The sequence below is a fragment of the Ciconia boyciana genome, chromosome 10 (genome assembly GCF_034638445.1).
Source record: "Ciconia boyciana chromosome 10, ASM3463844v1, whole genome shotgun sequence".
Taxonomy (NCBI): domain Eukaryota; kingdom Metazoa; phylum Chordata; class Aves; order Ciconiiformes; family Ciconiidae; genus Ciconia; species Ciconia boyciana.
This window is the reverse complement of record NC_132943.1, coordinates 5318962-5335091: the sequence shown is the minus strand read 5'-3', so window position 1 is coordinate 5335091 and position 16130 is coordinate 5318962. Positions and strand designations below refer to the sequence as shown.

The window sequence follows — 16130 nt, the reverse complement described above, 5'->3', positions numbered from 1 at the left end:
TTTTAGCATTTCTCACTAGTTTATTTAGATGTGGTGTATTTCTGTGCTTTACACCACATTTCAGCCTGTGTGTGTTTGCATTTCAATAAGAGATGAAACGGTATAATTGAATTTCTAAACACCTAAAACTCTCAGCAATTTTTTTTTTCCTTTTAATTCTCAAGTTCTGACAGTATCTAATTTATGGCTTAATTCTTTGTAAGGTCATCTTCTAAGTAAGTGACTTCTAGTTAATCTTAGACATTATGAGCTTGGCTGTGATGATAGAAAATCAGTTCAGCTGTTCTCAAAAGGAGTGAGTTACAGGGACTGTTGGCAATTGAAGACCCAGAGTTTAGCTGAAAACTAGGTATAATTTCTTACATAGTTATTATTTTTCTCTCATTTTTTTCAAGGTGATCTGGCTGTGTTTTGAATAGGATAGCCAAAGGTTAAAGTAAAAAAAAAATCATATTTCTTTTCTGATACTGCATTCTTCAAGTAGGTAGATAAGGTTACCAGCTTGGGTTTGCTTCTAACAGTGAAGGAACCGATAGGCGGTGGTCTTTGTTGTTGTTGTTTTGGGGTTTTTGCCCCTCTAATTCCTTAATAAGCTGTTCTCTTCTCTCAGTTGGGCTAGAAGGTATAGCTTTCTTTTGCTGTTAGGCTTGTAAGTGATACCTAACTTTGTTGCTTGTGGTTCTGCTGTTAATTTACATGCAGCTCTTACTGACTGTCACTAACATATCTTTTGCTCCCTGAAATATTCACTCTGTGAATAAATATAACTTTTCTGCTATTTTTGCTCTGACTGATTTGCTCACTTCAGTCTTGTGACTGAAAACAGCGCAAATACTCATATTCCGAAAGTTGCATATTGCTTAATGAAGTACCTTGCTGAATCAGGGCTACCATGTTCCAGCAGATGAGAGAAAAGAACGTAAGAAGCCGTACTGCCAGGTTCTGCTTTGAATGTTTTTCTTTTAATCAAATTTTAGACTTATTAGCATAGCAGATCATGGTTCTGCAAAACAAACAAAAGCTTCTAGTCTTATTCTTGAAAGTGTTGGGAAATGTGAATATGATTGGTTCTGTTTATAGTTCAAACCCACTTACATGTCTCTGCTCATAGACATGAGTAAGAGAGAGTCAGTCAGCTCTTCCAGCTCTGGTCCAATGATTAAGTGCCCCAAATCACGGGGAAGTAACTTCTCAGTTTCCTTTGTCAGACTCAAGAATCTGATAATGTTCTTAATTATTTTAGTGGCAGGAGAACAGTGCAAGGATTAGGTCATGGGTGAGATTGTAATACATAACACTTTCAGAAACTAAAGTCTGAAATTCCACTTTCCTTAAGACGACTTTCCATTTTGCCTCACGGTTTCTAGTGTATATTACCAACTGGATGTCGCTTTTGAGTTGTCATGTGCCGTTGAGTTCGATGAGAGTGATAGCATACCTGGTATCTCTAACAACGTGATGGGAAGGGCAGGGAACATGGGGGTCCGGGCTCTGGTAACAGCCCTTGTGTATCTGCAGTTTGTGTTGCTGGATAAGCACGAGTCTCCTGGCACACCCACAGTGCTTGAATTAATATGCAATGATGACATCTTTGGACAAGGAGGCCGTAATGCGTTTTAAAACACTATTTATTTCCCTGTCATGTGTACTGTACATTTATTAGCTACAAGAAGTGGAGCAACAATCACGGTGTTGCAGGGCTCTAGATAAATATGGTCTTATGATTATGGCATGGAGGACTCAAAACCCAAATACCCAGCCATTTCTGTGCCTGATAATTTTGCATATTTTTAGCTTCTCTTATATTTAGATCTCTAAGTTCCTGTAAGAGCTGTCACCCCAAACCTGCATTCGGCTATACTGCATTATCCCAAAGCTTCCAACAGAAAAGAATATCAGGCTTTCAGACACAGCATATTTAGAAAAGAGAGAGAGAGTCTGCCAAATTCCCAAAAACCACTTCCCGATTCCCCTCACGAATAGCAGGAAATTACTTGTTATCAGTGGGTAATTCAACCACAAACGTTATTGATTATCCAACCTCAATCTTTACAGTCTTGATGGCCAAATATTTTGCAATCATTCTCTCTATTTAAAACTAGAAGATGTGATTTTTATTTTGGAAAAATAGAGTTTTTCTATTTTTCTGCATGCCACATCACATTGTGGCGCGTCCCTCCCAGATTGTCCAGTGTGATAGCTAGAAGCTTGACTGACAGATGTCAAAGTGTAGATCATGTTCTAATACATGAGAAAAGCCTACGTTATTAAAAAAAATCAGATACTTGTAAAAACTATACATATTTTTAAAATAATGTATTTGCTTTTAATGTTTGGTATTTAGTATATCCCAGTGCAAACCAGGAACAAAAAGATCTAGAGAGGAGGTATGTGTTTCTCATATTTTTTTTTCTAGTTTCACTCTATTTCTTAAAAACCAATACACTACAGAATAGATCGAAGTAGGTTGTCTTGTTTGTGAGCTAATTCAGTTAGTGTAAGAAATTCACTGAGTTCTGATCTATATTCTCCTTTCGTAGAAAAGCTCCCCTTAGACACCTATTGTGAAAAGGTACTTTGATATTTTGGTTATGTGTTATTTTTAAATAACATTTTGAGTAACGTTCTGTCATTACTACACTACTACGTAGAGTAGCTGGTAAATTTAAAGGCCAGTGCATTTCCAGTGCTGTCAGTGCAGTTCCAGAATGTCTAAAGAAAAATCCCAGGATCCTCCAACACTTGAAAACTGGTTTGAAACTATCACAAGAATTTGGAGACATACAAATTTCCTTTTTTTTTTTCAAATTAAAAGAATTTCTAATTTCACAAATTAGAATATCTTATTCTTTGAATGAAACACTGTCTCCATACTATCTATACCGTGATGCTGCTTATTATATAAAATAACTTCATTCCCAAATGAAAAAAAAATGTGACTGTGTAAGAAAGGTTCATAATCTATTAGCCTTTTAGGAACTGTATTTGAAATATCCATATTCTTCTGTACTCAGTTAAGGACTGTATGTATGGTATCACCTGTGAAAGTTTTCTAGCAAGGTTGTGACTCCTAAGAAATGACAGTTCAGCTAGGTGACAAAGTGTATTCATCTTCGTCCTAAATCTCAACAGTCATTTCTATTAAAATAATAAAAACTTTTAAAAATGGAAATATTTTCCGTTGCTGTAGTTGGAAATGTTTGTTTTCTTAAATGGATATAATAGTCTTATTGAAAACATTTTCAGTCTTGTTTAGCTTTTTCTAATATTTACCTACAAATAAAGATGGAAAGAGGCAAGCCAAAGATGATGTTACACATTGTTTGCTCCCTGCACGCAAGGAAAGATGATAACCATTATATTTTTCCTGCCTACTACACTTAGGAACTTGACACAGCTGGCAGAGTATACGTTCAGATCACGGACCAACTTTGAAGTTTTACATTGTTATTAAACAATAGCTGTCATGGTCATGTAGCAGCAGGATATTACACTTACCATTCAGTAGACCTGTTTTTATAGAAAGGGACCTCCTGCCTCCTTGCCCCAGGCCACAAAACCCTCTACTGCAGAGATGGTGTTTTGGATCTCTAGCATTAGGAGGATTCTTATGTTGTTGTATTGGCTTTTGGCAAGTTCATAAAATAATGTAAACAGCTATTTTGGAAAATGACCGCATGTTCTACATGCTCGGCACACAGAGAGGTTCTGAGTCACAAAAAAACCCAACAAAAAAAATCCAAATGAAAAGAAAATTGTAAATATAACAATGAAAAATCCCATTCAGTAGCGCTGTTTCATCTCTAAGAGATGCTTTATTCAACAGCGGGTATCAATCCCCACAAGTAACATCTGCTATCAGAGGATTTGCAGGTACACCTTTGTTCACTGCTAGCTGAATTTGTGTCAGTATTATAATTCAGCAGATTTCTACTTTTCACTCAAACCAGGATTAGCATTGACTTGGGCTGGAGGGCATTCAAGCTGCTGTTCTTCTTTTAGCTGTATTTCTCTGTAAACATCTAATTGTTTCGAAAAGTGATGTACAGTATGCAAAAACCTGAATACCATGCAAATAAGTCTGTGCAGCTCTAAAGTTAACAGGTGTTCTCATTAGTGTAAGTAGACAAGGAACGATTCTTGAATGTTATATAAACACTTATAATCATGGCCAAATACGTTACTATAAGTATAAAGATACTTATAGCAACATCTCCTTTTTCTTATTGTGCAATCTCAGCACTTATTAATAGGAGACATGTGTCAGTAAATGAAATACTAAAAGCCAGTACCGGCTTCTGCCTGCAAATAATGTAGCCGTAAAACGCTCTGCTACTGGTGAATAAATTTCTGGCTAAAATAAGAGTCAACGAAATGAAATCTTTACACGTAGCACATATATATTTTAAATATATATCTTTGCTTTACTGAAAGTAGAGCATTCATTCTGCCTTTGATTTTTTTGTTTGTTACAAGGACTTATCATGTTGAGTCTCACTCACATATATCATAAACTGTTATAACATGCATATAAAATTGGACAGGAGGACCATTCATCACTAGGTATTGTCCAGCTGGTAAAACTAAGAAAGACGGGACTTCTCTAAGAAACCATTGCCAATATCTCTGTGTGTGGCTGTGTAATATATGGCTTCAGATTGCAAAGGCAATAACCGTAAAATATTACCCCAAGGAGAAAAGTAGCTTGCAGTAGGTATTCATACATTGCCTTTAGTCTTCATCTGTGGACAAAATGTGCAATTGTCTATTCCCCTACTTCCCGCTATGCACAGACGCGACTGAGCTGTGTCTTAATTATTCTCTCTTGCTTCTCTGCTTTCAGCCAGTTTTGGGGATACTTCTTTCTCGCTTCCCAAGTCTAGTGACTTCCATCTCCCCTGACTTTGGCTTAAGGACTGGCAGAAGCCCATCCATTCTGCTCCCGTGGTGAGGGCAGTGCAGCCACAGGGCTGGAGCAGAGGGTGGTATGGGCAGGGGGTACGTGGGAGGCTGCATGCAGGTGTCTGACATCCAGGATGGTCGTCTTCTGCCTGTCTCATATTTTCCTTTTTTGTTCTTTGCCCTCTGAAGGAAAACCATGTTTTTCAGAGGCCAGTCCAAGTAATCCAACTGCTTCTTGCATAGGGCATAATACCAGCGTAGCAGATCAGCAGAAAATACTTCCTCCCAGTATGTTCCTTGGATGTTTAGCAGAAAATATTTGCTCTTCCTTACCTTCCCCTTTGATCAAACAGCATGTGCTTTCTTTTCACACATCTCCAAGGGCAGGAAAAAATAAGACCTGGACTGGTGGGTGAAAAAGGGAGAATGACAAGCTGTTCCTTGAAATCAGTGAAAGCATCCCAGTACCCCTGGCAGAGCACTGGACCTTTCCCCCTCCAGAGAGGCTCTGTGGACTCTCCAGCCTGAGCTCCTCTACAAATCCAAGGAGTTTCAGTCTCTCAGGGCCTAATCAGCTTTAATCACGACCTCCTATTTGTTCAGTATCTTCCTTACGAGCAATATAAATCAGTTCTTCTGCAGCTGAGATTCTTCACAGCCAGGAAGGAAAGGAAAAGATTTGTCTTATAATGCAGAGAGGAGACCTGATTCTCTCCTTGCTAGTATTAATGTAATTCAGTAGAAACTGGTATAAACTATGAGTTCATTGCACAGCAGAAGAGAAAGGTTAGGCTCAAAGATTTTTTTCTTCTTCTTAACAGTCCCAGAGTTCATTATTTTATTACTAAATTACGTTGAAGGACTCAGTCCTAGGAATTTACCAGGAAAAAAATTATTTGTTCGTCATTGGTACAGTACAGTTTCATTTAAAAATTTGTTCCTTCTTGGAAGTTTGACCCCGGACTTCAGACTATTGAATCCACTTCAGAGCCACTGATGTGTATACCCCAAACACTAGGTTAATTTAATTTAAAAGCAACTTCTGTACACGAGCAGGTTCCTTTGATACTTCAACCCCGCGAAGGTTTCCAGAGAATGGATGTGCAAATCAGTCATACCACAAGGCAATACAATTGAAGACATATCTTATAAACATCTGGCAGCAATTGGTCTTACAATTGCTAATATTGCAGAAGTTGTGAAAACACAGGATCTGTTTGTTGCCTCTTTGCAATGCTTGGTTTTCACAGTAATTTTTACAGAGTCAGAAGAAACAGGGTAATTATAACATAAGGTTCAACATCTTTAGATATGTAGAACATTTTCTGTTGCTTAAAACAAATATTCCCAAAGAAAGTATAAAACATTTTTCTGACTTGCAAAGTTTTTGCAGTCTATCATTTAAATTACTTAAATAAAGGGAGCTTTACTACTCCCAAAAGCTGAGAATATAACACCCGCCATGCATATTAGCTTGATCTTTTTGACAGACCAGAAAAGTGTTTGTGTGTGCCAATTAAAACAAAAATGGATCCCCAGTGGCTTGTTCCTCACACAACTTCTGAAGACTGCTATCATTGTATGCTGGGGTAACCCTGGATAAGGCGGCTATCCAAAGTAAACAAACTTTTCAAAACTTTCATGACAGATGGGGGTTACAAATGCATTTTAATAAGAGAGTTGCCAAAGCAACTTTTTTGCAATCAGCATATATTTACTTAACATCTAGCAACATTGGGAACACAAGGCAGATACTTTCTCACAAAATTTTTTAACAAATATCATTTTTTTTGAAAGATTGGTTGAAGACCTTTTCTTTCAAGCTGATATTTCCCCATCACTTCAATGTTAACTTTGCTCGACATCCAAAGGACTGCTAGATTGGTAAAGCCAGACTGTAATATGAGACAGACAATCTGCTTGATAATGAAATTTCTTTGGTAGTCATAAACATCTTAGAGTCCTTTAAGTAATTTAACTATCAGCATAACCATGACTACGTCTATTTGATAGGCTGAATCATGTAATAGATATGTGATGCAGTATGGATATAATGCAGCTCAATACTGATCCTTTTGTTTTCTTTTATTTGCATTTCCTGAATATTAGACTCTCAGCTTACTACAGTACAGCACAGAGAGATATTTTATTTATCTTTTCTGCTGTTCAGTCATTCAGCATAAACATGGCCAAGAGACTGGATTATCTGTGAGAAAGAATTTAAGATCAACTTCCAGAAATGCAGTTAGACTTTTGACATGTTTTTAGAAACTTACATGTCTCTGTCCTTGTTTAATTCAAATCCAGTTAATTAAACCACTAAGGAGCATAGTGTCTCCCAACTTTAATTAATTCTACTTCTACTGTGGGTGTGGACACATGGATATCTATGTTTTATGTATTTATTCTCAAGATATATTATATTCTAATGTTGGGGGTTTTTTAATAATATTTGGAAAGAGAGAGAAAATTCCTAGTCGTCTTTCTTTCCTTTTTTTTTTTTTCCCTTTGTTTTTGACTCTCTTCCCACCTTTTCTTTCCCAGCCCTGGTGGCTGCCATGCAGATGGAGAGTGGCGTGTCCTGTGTTATGTGGGCTGGGCGGCTAGATCTCAACCTGCAAAAATATATCAGGAATATAGAGGGAAAAGCCTAGATTCCTCTTCATTATGGGTAATCAGGATGATTAACATGATTAGGGAAAAAAACACCCTTCTGAGAGAGCAAGGTGAGACGAAGGGAGCAGTGGAAAGGGGGAAGAGTGTTAGCTTTTGAGCTAGAAAAACTCCAGCAACTCACATTTCCTTTTTTCCTACACATATCAAGGGCAGCAATCCCAATGCACAGTGCAACAAGAGGAACACATTTTATTGAATTTCTGCACGCAGAGGTATCTGTCAATCCAAGTTTAAATCACTTAGTGTTCACCACAAGCTATGGGAGTCCCAGGTGACACAAAAATTTAGGTTTTCTGCACTGGATTAGCATCTGGTGGGGTTTCCACAGTCAAGAAGTGTCCAATAATCCAACGCTGAACCATTGGAGTAGGTTATACGAAGCTTTACCCCAATAGTCCAGCATTTTTACCCATGTCCCACATTCACAGGGAGTTGAACAATGGCTTGTTTCAGTCTTTGGCTGAAATAAGAACTGTGTGGTGGTTTCTTGGTGGCCATACGTGAGCTATACGTGAGCCATACGCTTCCCGAGCTGCTCGCTCCATTCCCTTTTGCTACAGGGTAAAGACTCTGGAAGTGTTTTGCTGCATTTCTCCTTCCCCATAGGATTCTTCACTTCCTGTATTAAAGTTTGTTCTTGGCATTGTCTGAAAATAGTTCATCACCACAAATAATAGTTATAGCCACCAGAGATGCATAAGTACACTTTGAAGTGTGTGAATCAATAATACGGTTTTGTATTTTTGTTTAGCTGTGTGAATTTATCGCCCTTTTCCATATCTCCATAGAATGCCTATCAGTTGGATTGCAAAAATTGCCTCCATCCCTGTTCTGCAGCTAAAATAAATGTAAGAAACAAATGTATCTATAGAAATGTATATTGCTAAAGAACTAGAGGGATATCATGAAGGAGACTTTTTTTTTTTTCCCCAGCAATGGAGTAGTCCCCAGACCAAAGTTTGTAGGAAGACTACCAACAGAAGCCCCAGGCTTTATCCCATGGCACTTTTCCGGCTTTTATCTCCTGTTTTCCATTGGTGTAGGTATATCGTGAAAAGGAAGAATCTCTGAGACGTGTTCTAAAAGGTGATCCAGGTGATCTGTAAAGTTTTGGAAGTCCTGGAGGAACACAGCCATGCATGGCACAATAGCATGTCCCAGAGTACAACCTAGCACAGGAAAAATACATGATTTGTAGGACTTTTAAGAACTGCTGATACTGGATAGGATCCAAGGTATATTTATGTATTATAAAATGGTAATGGGTAGGATACAAGATATATCTATGTATTATAAAAGGCTAAAAATTAGATACAGTGTCCCGTATTTCCTGGAGCTATATAGGTTTCTTTTTGTTTAATAACATAGGATGTTGTGGAACACAACCTTGGTACATTATTATGGTGACATGCAAAAGAAGCTCACCCCTCCATTTGCAGCTTTATAAGCTGACAAGAGAAATCCTTAATAAGCCACAAGTAGAATATAATAAAAAGTGTTTCACGCCTGCCCCCCCTCTTCCCACACTTTGTTGGCAGCCCAGCAGCGTATTGAATTTAACACACATTTACCTGCGGTGAGACAATATTTTCAGAGGATCAATGCTTAACAGCAGGACTGTACTACAGTTCATTGTAAAACTACCGTGTGAGTGAATTCAGCCTTTGAAGTGATTTTTCCAAGGTACTATAGCAAGAAAGAGAGAATCCAGACGTCCTGGCTCCTCTATAAGCAACCTGAAGGGCACAGCACACCCTTTGCCAATAAGAGGGTTAATGTCAGTTGTCATTCCTTGTGGGTATTTATTGCTGACAGCAGCATCGCAATTCTGCCTGGTAAGGTAATGCTAATTCCAGACTGTAGCCTTTGCAAAAATGATGGCAAAGAGAGAAAGATTTCAGGAAATGTTTAAATAAGTGAAGTACCTGGCACAATGGAGACTGGCAGCTCTGTCTAGAGCACTTCATTTTTTAGGTTTTTTTTTTCCCAGCTTTGTCTTTCATTTGTTTCTCTGGTCCCTCTGTTTATTTCAGCAGTGCTTGATACAGGGACGGTGTGTTAGCACGCCTTAATAGTGAACAATTTATGCTCGTTGTTAGTTATACATCATTTAGGGCTGTGATCATAAATTGTTCAATCACAAGGTTTAGTCAAAGCTAGCATTCTTTACTGATGTCTTTTCCCAAGGGTGTTGAAAATTCGATTGTTCAAAGTGCAAATATGGTTTAGCAATCCCTTCCAAGAGCCATTTATCAGAAATCCTAAGGAGGTAATATATAAAAGTGGGATAGGAAACCTGCACATTAAATGGGATTTACCAGCCAAAGCCTTTGGAACTGCTTTCCTGTGAATGACTGGAATGGAGCAGAACAAAGTCAATTACTGACTGTAATTAAGGAGTGGATGCATTTAAACTGTAGAGAGCAGTAGCAGTCTTCTTGAAACTGTCTAGTTACTCTGAAGATTAGTCTGAGGAAAGAAAGAAAAGGACTTGAACTATATCTTACAGAAAGTATATTCTAAATGAATTCTCTTCCCACCATTCTATGATCTGTTTTTACAGATTTGCTCATAAAACACTGATAATATATGATTATCAAAATAACACATTCAGACAAAGAAACTTTCAACATGTATTTTGCTTTGGTCTTGTTAGCAATGGAGTATCTCTTTTGCATATCATACAGTGCAAATGTTTATGCAGTGCTGAATACTTGTATTTTAATAAAGCCTGAATTTACTGAACGGAAGACTGAACTATGTTGTGTCCTTTTTAAGCCTTCAAAATACAGTAAATCTAATTATATATGTTGCTCTTACTTTGAAAATGTTCTTCCATTTTATAATTTTAATAATGATTTGTTTATACTGGGAGAGAGGCATTAGATTAAATTGTTGCCTGTGTTTAGTCTAATTCATATCTGCATGTATACATTAATAAATTGTGATATAATATAATACATTTCGAACCCAAACTTTACTGTGTGAGCTGGCTACAGAACTGAAGGTCAGCTCTTTCAACTGCTCACCTTAAGTTGAATTTTGACCTTTTTTTTTTTTTTTTTTTTTGACTTTTGATAAAGGGAACAGTGAGTGTGTGAGTAGTGATTAACATTATGGCTGTGGACTAACACGGGAACTAAAATTTCCCCAATAAATAACTCTCCGATACGCACGGGGAACAATGGGGTGGCTGGAGGTCCGCTCCTGACGGGTGCGGATGGGACGGGGTGGGATGAACATCTGCAGCCGGGCAGCCTCCGAGCCCGCGCCGGGGGACCATTCCCACATTCTCCGCAGCGCTCTCACAGGATGTCTCCGCTGGAGCTGCGCTGACGGGATTTTCCTTAATGCTGATGACTTTGGAAACCTTCCTTACAGGCATTTCCTCAATAACGGGAGGGTTATAGAACAATTAATAAAACAATAAGCTGTTTTGCCTTTTTTTTGGTCTTTTTTTTTCCCTGGTAGTAGTTCAGTTTTAAGAAAGACCCAGGGAGTACCCAGGCTGGTGAGGGTCTGTTGTTTCTTTTATGTTTTAGTAAAACTCTTGACATGGGGCAGATGCAGTGAAACAGTAGCACTACAGGTTGATGGATTTACATAGAAAGGCTGTGTCACATCTTAAAGGCTTTGCTCTGCTTTTCCTCATGCTTTGTTCAGAGAGAAATCTCTGCTGTCCACTGTGCTCATCTGTTCCCCGAGAAAGACCTGAAAAGATTTTGGTCGTGAATAATACCGTGCCCCAATGAGCAGCCCAATGCGCAGACTAAACCTGCAGCCCCGAAACACTGAAACCCGAGCGTGCAATGCCCGTGTGCAGATGCTACTGAGTTTTGCACAAGCAACTCTTAGCAACAAAAAAAAAAAAGAAGAAAAGAGCTTTGGTTTCAGAGCTGAAAGGAGCTGAGCTGGTTTGGAGCATGGGCAGGTTGAGCTCCTGCCCCTTGCAAAACGTGGTGGAGACGTAATCCTCCATTCACTTGTCTGCAAACATGCAGAACTGCTGTGCCCCGGATCATGTTCCACGGCTGTGTGCACCAGGGTTCTGCTGAATAATCCTGGGGCAAAGTACTGCACGGCTCTGTGCCTCAGTTTTGCCATCTGTAAAATGGTCGTTTCGACCTGCTGGATAAAATACCTGGTGCTCTGCTCTGGTGGAAAGATACATGTGTAAAAAAAAAAAAGTGATGTATCATTATTATCGTGGTGGTTTACAGAAGTTTAGACCAACAGAATATGCATGCATATTTCCACCAAATATTGTTAGGCAGTGAAACAGCATTATCAGGGGACTGCATATTCTTTTGATAAATATTCCCAGTGAGTGGATCAAAAATGTAAATCGACTTCTATTCAGACAAACTGGGGATTTTTTTTCATGATAAATGGGCTCTTAATTACTCCGCTACAGCCATCTTTGAAGGTAATTTTTTTTAATGTGAAAAAGAGTGACATTATTAATTTTACCAAAATGCTTGGAAGTGGACTCTGGAATCACAGGTATATAATAAATGTGTAAATTCAAGAATGGAGGTACCAGATATAAAAATAATAATGCCAAACGAGAAATGAAAATTAAAAATAACAGGAATTACTTCTCATATTGCATTCATTTCTTTTCAGGGTGCTTTGATTTACATTTGAACTGTGCCTTGTAACACCAAGTTTCCTGGCTTTTCTTAACTTTTGTCACATTCCCGTTATTTTTGCACTATTTGTGTTCGGTGGTTGCATTGCTGAGACAATATCATCGTTTGTTGTGACATATTCAAAACAGTTTTCAGACAGAGGTTCAAAACTCCTCAGTAACTCAGCACTCCAGGAGATAATCCTGGATACAAAGGAAAAGCATTTGGGTGTGTAGGAGAGGAAATAGAAGAAAATCATCTGTCCGTGTGTGCTTTACTTACCTGTCTGTGCCCATGCCCTCCCCAGATCACGACAGTGTCAAGAAACGAGTTCCTCCTCCAGTCGGATATCGACTTTCTCATATTGGATTGGTTCCACGCTATCAAAAATGCAATTGACAGATTGGTATGTATTTGTTTTGGCTGTTACCTTTATTAATTAAGATGTAGCAATTTCAACTTCATTTGCTTAGGCATCTCTACAGGTTTTAGGCAGTCAGCAGCTAGCTAGACGTTCCTTTCTCTAAAGGATATAAAAATATGTATGCAAATCTACTAAAAAATGTCAGATAAACAAGGTTGTTGAACAAAAATGTCATTTGATTCTTGCCTCGAAATGGAACGCTACATTTATTTCTCTGAAATAACAAGGACATTGGTTTGCTGAGGGTTGTAAAAGCACACAAGCACTTAATAACTAATGAATTTTTGCATTTTCTGTTTATGCAGCCTACAGTATATAATCTTCAATAGAACTATTAATACATTTGAGCCTTTTATGAATTTTTGTATTACTTATTCACAAGAATAACACTAGCAAATAATATTCCTTTGTAACTGATTGCTGTTATTCTCCCAGGAAGGCTGGGGGTTTTCTAGTAGAAGTAAGCAGGGCTGCGTTTTATTAAAACAGTTTTTAATTACCAAACCAGATTCAGCTGTAGCTTTTTCTTTCTTTTTTGCCACTCTCAATACAAATTCCAAATGTCTTCCTCTTATCCCTGCCTGATCCAAGAACATATTTTTTTAGAGGGCACTGACTTTCCTTGTTCACTGCAGAATCTGGTGAGAGAAAAATATCCCCATTTCTTGCATTTTTTTCCCCGAGGTTTTGCTGCAATGGAATTGGCAGAGCGGGCAGAGGCAGCCTCTTTGAAAGGGTTAATCTGAACACGGCTACTGTTTCCTTAAAGAGCTACAAACATTATATTACCCTGAGGCTATAATCAGCCAGGGAAAGTTTGATCTGATGATGTATGTCTTCATATTATGCATTTCATTGGGTGTGTGAGGATATTGATATCCTACTGAAGATTTTGGGGTGGAGTTTTCCGTGGAGACTCAGAACACTTTTTTGGGTTGTTTTTTTTTTTTGCGTGTTATTCAGCTAAACATCTAATAGACTTGATTTTTTTTTTTTTTTTTTTAGTGCAACTAAGGTAATGTTGTGGCTTCAGCAGCTCTGAGCGTGCAGCAAGGCACAGCAGCAGAGGCTGGTGGGGCACAGCTTGTAAATGGTTCCGGTACTGGAAGGCAGGGCTTGTCCTGGCGAAGGTTTGCCTTTGCTGTGTGTGGGGGCCGGGATGCCATCACGAAGCACTCGGTGACCATTTCATATGTGTCATTTATTTCAGTTTTACAACTCTGAGTGAGTGTGTAAAGCCTTGCAGCTTTCCAGGCTGTTGGGATGGCTAAATCTCACCTGGCTGTTGGGATGGCTAAATCTCACCTGACCAAATGCCATGGGAAGAGATGTGCGATTAGCCAAAATATCATCTCCTTTTTTCTTTTATTTTTTCTTATTTTCTCCGTTAATGGTCCCTAATTGTCACTTTGTATGCCAGTGAATTAGAGCAATAGAAGAGTCCCCCGCCTCTTTCCTAACCTTAGACCAGCAGAATTCAACCCCAAATTTGTAAGGATGTTTGAAACAATTGTGTTTGCAAGAATATTTACTGTAACTATGTAAAGCAGAAAGGCAATTTGAACAACCTTCCTCTTTGCAATCGTTTGGAAGTAGCCTGCAATGTGGAAATAATTTTGGTCTCTAAAGCCTAAAGAAGTAGGCCTTTTGTTTTCCTCACTTAAATGGGAATTTATCTCAGAAATTAAGATCGGTCTGTCAGGGCCATAAAAGCTCTGCCATATGACAAATTTTGCATTACACTTTCCTTAAATTATATACTCACTGCATCACTTGCTGTTGTGTGTGTCTGTTAGCTTCTGATTCTGTACTGACATTCTGTAATCTCTTGCTTCATTCTTACAGATAATAATTTTATTAAAAGCATACACATATGTATATATATATATATATTCTTTTCCCAGTCAAAAGAACGGAGTTGTACATCGAGAAATTTGGAGCTCAAACTCAGAAGATCCTCCAGCATCGAATTACTGAATAGCTTAGACACTGAATCCAAAGAACCAAAGCCTGAACACAGAAAATCTTTAAGTAAGGCTTTTTTCTTTTCTGTTTTTTTTTTCTTCTTTTTTCCTTTCATTTTTAAATAACTATGCCATTACAGGGTAAGATAATTTTTATTACATACAGAATGTAAGGAAGATCACTGAGAATTTTAAAGCTGAATGTGTTCTGTGCTGATATACATAACTTGCATTTAAGTAAAGACAGTTACTAGCTCCACACTTTTAAAGGGTGACATTCTCTCCTAAGCAAAATAAATTTGTTTAGCAGCAAAGACATTTATTCAAGCCATTTATTTTTAAAAATAAGCAACGTAAGTCCTATGCTAATGGTCTGTTGCAGTTGCTTTGTTTCCATTTTAGTAAAATACCTCAAATTGCCAGAGTAATTTTGTCTGTTGTATATTTATACACTGAATTGCTGAAAGACCTGACATATCCTCTGTAGCTGACAATCAGTGATATATCTATAATTTTGTAGAAGGTAGGTTCCAGGGGTCGAGGTTGATTTTTGTCAGTGTGATTAGAAAAGAAAGTGATCCAAAACTAGCAGGGATTTGCTTTATTTCACTGAGACTTTCCTTTTCCAGTTTGTGCCGAGATGCTCATCATGTTGTGGGCAGTAGACGCAGGAGCTGGTGCTGACCATGAATCACTCACTCAGCATTTTTTAAATTTCACTCTCTCTCTTGCATTTTTGTTTTTCTTCTTTGTTTGGCAGGAGATTCGCATACTGCTTCTAACGTAAGCGCTGTGACAGCTTTAGACTTGCATGCTGGTACGAGATACCTATAGGTGCCCAAGTGCTGTGTAGGAATTTGCCTGCACGCATTTCAGTGCAGGATCAAAGCCTTAGACATTAAGAAAAGAGTCGCATTAAAAAGACCCAACGTAGCTATTTTTAATGATAATTATCCACACAATCATAAATATATGCACACATGCGTGCATGCGTACACACACACACAAATACAGAGATTCATTAAACAGTCTCTTTTTGCAGACCAAAGCTTTTTATTGTTGTTGTTTTCCTATTATCTTGGAGATTTGGGGTTTTTAAGGTTTTTCTTTCTGTTATAAAATATAAAGTAGCCTGAATGTAGCCTGTGAAAAATTGTCCCAATATCTTTGTACTGTGTATTACGTTGCATTTCTCAGAGGAAGAAAAATAAGACTGAGAGCATGGTAAGTTTTGAGGGCCTGATTCTGCTCTTATTGTAGCTAATAGCAAAATGCCCATAAAGTGTCTCAGCACTCGGGGATTTTTTATTTATTTACTTAGACTTCTCACATATCTTTAAATGATAATTTGTCAGACAAAACAGAAAAAGTGAATATGAGCAGTGACAGAGACTTAGTCTACGTTTCTTTTCAAATCTTAGAGAATCCTGAATACCCCCCGTTTTGTTACAGGCTATTTAAACGATTAAAAAATGTGAAAATATCTTCCGTGAAATCTCACTGAATCGAAGCTTGCATTTAAATACTGTAGAT

General features: G+C 38.1%; 1 protein-coding gene across 1 annotated transcript in view; it reads left to right on the top strand.

The window, feature by feature from the left end:
• The window catches only part of ARHGAP15 (Rho GTPase activating protein 15), a 331003-nt gene that overhangs the window by 155477 nt on the left and 159396 nt on the right, over positions 1 to 16130 (top strand). The window contains exons 7-8 of the mRNA XM_072874181.1: positions 12517 to 12615; positions 14538 to 14664. Of these exons, the coding sequence (XP_072730282.1) occupies positions 12517 to 12615; positions 14538 to 14664 (226 nt within the window). The remainder of the gene's footprint in view (positions 1 to 12516; positions 12616 to 14537; positions 14665 to 16130) is intronic.